We start from the raw sequence: 7,271 nt of genomic DNA, 5'->3' as shown, positions 1-7,271 counted from the left end.
GAATGAGCACAACAAAAGGTGCAGGTGTACGTGTGCATGACGTACGCGAGAATAGTAGCTAAATCGAGGGAGAGAGTGATCCTCAGGTGAGGAGGGCCACATCAGTGCATTAACATATATACGTGTGTGTGTGTGGGTATGTGTGAGGATTTCAATTATTTTTCTCGAAGGGAGATAAGTGTTATAATTAATAATTTAGGGGACAAATGAGACATATGATATAATTGGAGGGTGCAAAGTATAATTAACCGTAAATTTGAAGCTATCTTTAATATACTCTTCAATTTATAGTGGAAAAATAAAGTGGTGGGAGTGATAAAGAAGCAAAATGAGTGGCATTCAACAGAATCGCAAACCACATCAAGAAAGAGCTCTTGCGACTCTCCTCGCTCTTCTCCGCCATGCCTATCGCAGTGGCTCCGGTGGCTGCCAAGCCCCTTCCTACGGTTCGTGCAGTGACTATGCCCGCCAATATCGTCTGCAATGCTTTTCCTGCTTGTTCGTCGGTGTTCAGCAACCGCAATAAGGTTTCGTTGCGAAATCGGAGAAACGCGCCGATGTTTGGGACTGTGGTAAAGTGTGTTGGTGGTGGCGCAGTGAGGGAGATTGACGAAACCCAGTTCAACGACGTCGTGTTGAAGTCGGAACGCCCGGTCCTCGTTGAGTTTGTTGCCACGTGGTGCGGTCCCTGCCGTCTGATAGCTCCCGCGGTTCAATCGCTTGCTCAGGTGAGGCGGAGCGGTTAGCTTTGTTCACTTAATTGAATTCTTGAAATTTGATTTTATTTTGCAATTGCAATTATGGGACTCACTGCAAGTTTCCGATAGAGTCCTCGCTGCGGTCCTAAAAACACAAAAGTGTATCTATCAAATGCCCACAATACGATCTCGGACCGCTGAAAGAAAGAAAAGAAGCCGCAAAGATATGCGAGAATTTTGGTGGCAGAATTCGGACCTTTGATCAGTGCTATTTGATTCATTTGAGTAAAATTGACTTTAGGTTTACAATTAAAAATTTGATCAAAATCTGACTACCTGGCTATGCGAGTTATCTTTTGCAAGTATCAAATGTTAAGCCAATGGTGTTTAATTCTTCTCCAAGAGTTTGTTCTCAACTTCCCTAGGTGCTTGGAGATTACTGATGGATGCTTTCACAGTTATGAACTGTCTACACCTGTCTTCTGCCTATTGGCATGCATAATCACCTTTACCTGACATTATTTGGCTAGGGGAAGGGCTCTTAAAATGAAACCAAGTTAAGAGTAGAGCGAGACATAGGATAAGGGACTAAGCTAGGAAGTTGGACATGGTCGACTGAAATGAAACCAAGTTAAGAGTTGAGGGACAAGATGTAATCTGCTCATGATTTTAGGTTTTGACACTGACAACTGTATTTTTTGCCAGCATATTCAATGAGAGTGTGATATGGATTCCCTTTTCAGATTTGATTAAACCACATTTCACAGTTCGGAGTGATCCTTACTGGTAATGGTTGGTCTTGTATAATTCTGTAAAGTAATGTTTGGATAGTATTTGGATTTATGGAAGGATTTTTGATAAGGGTTTTAAATGGTCCATTTAGGTGGATTTCAAATCACACTCAATTACTCTAAAAAATAGCTGAAGCTAGGAGTTTAAGGGTTTGAAATTGTCTGAAAGTGCTCGACAATGTTGTCACCGGAAATCCTTATATCCACATTCTTCAAACCAAATACAAACTAAAGATCCTTCATCTTTATGTTATTTATGACTGCAGTCACCTTGCTTCTTGAAACATAGGAGCGTCTGACCATTTTCTGGTAGCATGTTTGAATGAGCATTCACTCTTTCCCTCACATAATCTCACACCGTGTTTATACCCTCTTCTTTTGTTAGCTTGTTTCTTTCAATTCATGGCCATCACTCATTGTTACATGACATTGGCTGAATTTTTATTTGGCCGTAAACAAAGGATCTCACTAAGACAGAAATACCTTTAATTCAGAATAACCTTTTCTGCGAAATATTGAAAAAGTGAAGGAAATCGATGGCAGCTACATAAAAACTTGTCCCAAAATGTACATATGCACAGCTGGAGAATAGTTTTGGCATAAAATTGGTGGAGGGAGCTGTACAACATGAGCTCATCTTTCCTCTTAAACATACAACAAGAAAGAGTGAGTATTGTGTTTTGTTGCATCATAACCTGAATATTTCACTTGATTTCTGAGAAAAGGTGAGGCCAAGTATCTCTCTTAAAATACACCAGTCATGGAATATTCTTACAGCCTACCACAATATTTTGTTCTTGCTGTTGTTTCAATTTTCTTCTCATGGTATGTTGCTATTTGTTTTTTTCCCTGGAACCAGGGCCTTGGGGATCATCTACCCGTTGGAGACGACAAATATTTAACAATAAAGTGTCTATTCTGAGAAACTGAATGCGGCATTGAATTATACTCATTAGTACTTAATGCATCACATAAATAATTGACTTTCTTCCTTGGAATTTTTTTTTCCCTCTTGTGCAACTCTCAGGAATATCAAGACAAACTGGTAGTTGTGAAAGTTGACCATGATTCAAACCCTCGACTCATTGAGGAATACAAGGTATATGGATTGCCAGCATTGATTTTCTTCCGGAACGGACAGGAAGTTCCGGGGAGCAGGAGGGAGGGTGCAATAACAAAAGCTAAACTTAAGGAGTATGTAGATAAACTTCTGGAGTCAGCATCTATTGTTTAGTCTTCTCAGATTTGCTGCTGTCTGTGACTGCATATCCATAGCATTTACGAGAAATATTTAGACGCTGATAAAAAAAATCATACTTTTTGTACACTGTATTGCAATTCATGTCGTATATTAATTGAGCTGTCCATAGGCAAAAAGTCCATAACTGTAATATTTGACTAATGTCCCCATTTATGTGTTTCATTTCTTTGTAGCTAAATAACGTTCACTGTAAAAGAGAACCTTATAGAGAAACTTTATCTGCAATTGGTGCTTAGACTATAACAATTTTTTCTGAGATGCAAGCCCATATTTTCCCAAAACCACCAAAAATGCCTTCTGCAATTCTTATTGGAGAGAAATGTGTCCTATCATTCAAGAACCAGGTTGTATTCCTATTTGTGTGAGCTGAACCAGATGAGTAGACAACTGAAATGTTCTGAAAGTGCTGGACATACAAAGTGATAAATCATGATGTTTTCTTCAAGAACCAACTGGAAACATTGTTGGTGTATATGGGATTTCCCTGAGAAGTTTGAGAGTTTTACGTGTATGCTACAGAACTTGTTGTCTTCGTGCGTAGAGTCCTGCTGACTTGACCTGAAACAAGCTTAAAAAATTGTAACGACATTGTTTCGTTTGATGCTGATTGGCCTTTCCGAAAGCTGGAAACAGAGATGAGACCACAGGGTGGTGATTCATGCAGTGGAAGAGTTGACCCTGAAACTCACGGCCTTTCTCGAAGCTGGAAACATAGATGAGACAACAGGGTGGTGATTCATGCAGTGAAAGAGTTGGCCCTGAACCTCACCGATGGTTTCCTTGTGAACAGATGAAACATAACTAACCTGAGGAAGGTTAACACAAATTCAATACAGATGGGACTATTTGGTTGAATCACCAGCCGGATGCTGCTGGAGGTCTACTCAGAAACACATGGTACATCAGATTTTTTGGTTTAGCTGTAAACTTGCCAATGTACAATCACTGAGGATAATTAGGTCACCCCAGGATAAGCTTGCACAAACTCAGGCCAAAAAACCAAAAACTTGGTCAAGTGAGTAAACCAAAACTCGGCTTGCTGAAATTGACAACAAAACGCCTTGGTTTTAACTAGGTGTCCTGCTGAACCCCAACAAATTTCAATTTCAAAGTTCAACGATCATTTCCTCATTGATCTTTAAAAAATGCCACTTTAAATTTGTTCAAAAAATTGATTAATAGCTTTCAGAAGTATATACTATATATATCAGATGATCATCAGTTGAAGTACCGGTTATTTCTTGCCTTTCCGGATCTGTTCTCAACTTCATCTCTTGTCCAATTACATTTAACATCAAATAAATTTCTTCTGATTCAGGATGTGCCTTATCATGAGCAATAAATCTATGAAGGACTCCAAAAACCTCCACATAGCTATATCCAGGAGACTTCTTCACTCCTCTTGACTCCATTGCTTCTCTTGTGCTTCTTGCTTCGTCCCATCGCCTTATAACTGCATAAACATTTGATAATCCAATATACCTGCCATCATGACCAGGATCTAATTCAATGAGCCTTTTCCCCACTATTTCTGCAAGATCTAGCTTTCTATGATTTATACAGCCATTAAATAATGCACCCAACATGGAAGCAGTTGGTTCTATTGGCATTTGAGATATAAACTGGTATGCTTCCGGTAAATGACCTGCACGAGCTAGAACATCAACCATGCAAGCATAATGCTCGCTCTTTGGCACCATTCCATCCTTAGTGATAGAGTCAAAATATTTTCGTGCCTCCTTCACGAGTCCTCCATGGGCACAAGCGTTCAGCAAGCACAAGTAAGTGATCTCATCCGCTCTGATCCCCATATCCTGCATTTCAGCATAAATCTTCAGCGCCTCCAAGGTATAGCCATGAGTTGCAAGCCCTCCAATCATAGCGTTCCACACTAGGACATCTGTTTTTCTACTTAAAGTCTCATGGAACACAACCAACGCTTCCTGAATGGCACCACATTTGGCATACATGTTCACAAGGGCCGTCCTCAGAACGAGAGTTAAAGGCAGCCCATTTTCTAGTATGTGTCGGTGTATTACCCTCCCTTGCTCAAGTGCACCCAAGTGAGAACAAGCACACAGAACGCTAACCATCGTCACCTCATTAGCCATAGGCCCTTCAACTCTCATTTTCTCGTAAACTTCCAATGCCTCTGTGTAATTCTCACCCTTGACGTATCCCTCGACCAAAGCACTCCACGACACAACATCCCTCTCAGGCATCATCTCAAACACTTCTCTCATCGAAATGACATCCCCACTCTTAGCATACCCATCTAACATAGAATTCCAAGAAACCAAATTCTTCATAGGCATTTCCGCGAACATCTTCCTTGCACTTTCTATTTCACCTGAAGACCCATACATATGGATCAAGGAATTAGAAATGAAAATGTCTGACGCAAACCCACTTCTCAAAACAAGTCCATGTACACACCCTCCAAGCTTCGGGTCCGAAAGCCGCGCTGAAGCCTTAGCAAGAAAAGGGTATGTCAAATAGTCAGGGATAACACCATTTAGCAACATTTGCGCAAATATATAAACGCATTTAATCGGGTTTTTGCTGTTCGCAAAGCCCCTTATGATAGCATTATAATGGAACAGTGTAGGATCTGAGAGCTGAAGGAAAAAGCGGTGAGCATAGTCAATGTTGAAGGAAGCAGAAGTTGCGGCGAAAGAGAGGATTTTCCAGGCGAACGGGTCGTGTTTGCAGAGACCTGAGGTCGTTAACAGGCCATGGATTTGCTTAAGCTGTGACCAAGAATGGCATTTGTCGAGCAAAGTTCTAATGCATTCGATCATCCGAACAAGGTATAGGGGTAAAGTGAATTTCCCGCAGAGTTGAAAGGGAAACCAGTAGCAGTATGAGCAAACCAGTTGGCATCAATCTAATTTTGAGTTAAATTACATTTGATTGCATAAATTACACACGTATTTAGGGAAATATAATTTTTATTAAATAAATAGTTCAATCATACAGTACGACAGTGCTCAATGAGCAGCATCTTCCTCGATAAGTTAAAGAATACGTCAAAGAAGCACATACACAAGAACTAAGAGAGTTAGCTAAAGAAGCACTAAGAATCCTCTGTCTCACATCTTCCACAATGAATCCAGCAAGTGCGGTCGGCTCTCGCTCTAACTGCTCAAAATATCTCAAGTTTCGTTCCTTCCAAATATGATACACAAATTACACATGTATTGCATAAATTACACATAAAAATTATAAATTGCAAATTACACATGTATTGCATAAATTACATATAAATTGTATAAATTGCATAAATTACACAAATTAAAAAAAAATTCTGAAATTTTTTCCGAAAATTGTTTCAGAAAATATTTTTTCAAAATTTTCTAAAAAACTTTTTTTAAGCCAGAGAAATAGGGGGAGGGGGGAGAGAAGGAGGAGACTACCAGGCGGCGGAGAACGGCGGCAGACTGCAGGGGGAAGCTGAAGGGGTGCTTTTGCAGTGGGAGAGGGGGGAGGGAGAAAGGAGAAAAAAAAAGGAGAAGAAAAAAATGTGCTAAGTGTTCTATATATTAATTTTTAGAGCGGTTTAAATAAATCGTTCCAAAGCCCTTTCCTAATGTACAAAACGACGACATTTTTGTTGATGATCATCTACTAAAAAATTGTTCCTATATAGTAATCGTGCCACAATACTGTTCTAAATGAAACAAAACATTGTCGTTTTTGTATTATCTTAACAAGACCGTTTCTAATTATAACAAATTGTTCTTAATTGTGTCTCAAAATTAATTTATTAAAAAGTTAAAAAAAATAAAAAATATAGGAAAAACCATTCGAGATATGTTAATGATAGAAAAAAGGAGACCAACAAATAATTAAAGCAATTGAAAATATATAATGTTATGAATAAAATTTGACAAATGTTCAAAAGATCAAATATAATGTACAGGATTGTTGGTCTTATATAGATGTAAATAGTATCTTATAATGTTGTATTGGATCGTATAATCAGACCGTTAAAATTTTAATCGGGTCGTTGGATATTATTAAATCGACAAAATACTATATTTGATGATGTTTCGAATATTTTTGTTATATGAATGCTGAGATATCGTATTTGATACATAATCAATGATGTCAAAAACGATGCAACTGTCCATCAAACTGTTTGATTTTAGATCGGACCACTAGAAATGTTCACATATGGTAAGTATTGTTATACATTTAAATTTAGCATTAATCAGGGCCTCGAATGTAGAAATATTATAATCGAGAACAAAAAGATCAAGTTGTGACATTCTTAGGCACAGATTCAGAAACACATTTAGGAATGGACCGAAAAAAACATTTTAGAAACAGATTTATCGACACACTTAGGAACGGGTTTGGAAAAATTCAACTTTAGGAACAGTGAAAAAATATCAAACCGTTCCTAATTTAATTTTTCCTCCAGTTTTTCTTTCGGCGCATAATTAAATTTGTTGGAACAGACTTAGGAGCGGTCAAATTTAGTCGCCCGTTCCTAAGTTTTGAATTTTTCTCTCCTTT

At 38.6% G+C, this 7,271-nt stretch overlaps 2 protein-coding genes across 2 annotated transcripts; one reads left to right on the top strand and one right to left on the bottom strand.

Annotated features, from left to right (window-relative positions):
- Nucleotides 1-297: 297 nt before the first annotated feature.
- On the top strand, nt 298-2,931 carry THX (thioredoxin X). The gene is made up of 2 exons (XM_011072151.3): nt 298-728; nt 2,517-2,931. Exons 1-2 carry the CDS (start codon nt 402-404, stop codon nt 2,721-2,723), a joined length of 534 nt encoding a protein of 177 aa, XP_011070453.1. The 5' UTR covers nt 298-401; the 3' UTR covers nt 2,724-2,931.
- A 163-nt stretch (nt 2,932-3,094) lies between these two features.
- On the bottom strand, nt 3,095-5,661 carry LOC105156303 (Pentatricopeptide repeat (PPR) superfamily protein). The gene has a single exon (XM_011072400.3). The coding sequence runs from the start codon at nt 5,549-5,551 to the stop codon at nt 3,926-3,928; it is 1,626 nt and encodes a 541-aa protein (XP_011070702.1). The 5' UTR covers nt 5,552-5,661; the 3' UTR covers nt 3,095-3,925.
- Between the last annotated feature and the right edge of the window lie 1,610 nt (nt 5,662-7,271).

This window comes from Sesamum indicum, linkage group LG2 (genome assembly GCF_026168435.1).
Source record: "Sesamum indicum cultivar Baizhima isolate 11 linkage group LG2, ASM2616843v1, whole genome shotgun sequence".
In the NCBI taxonomy this organism is placed as follows: Eukaryota; Viridiplantae; Streptophyta; class Magnoliopsida; order Lamiales; family Pedaliaceae; genus Sesamum; species Sesamum indicum.
Note: the sequence above shows the minus strand (reverse complement) of the source record. Positions and strands in the feature narration are given on the sequence as shown.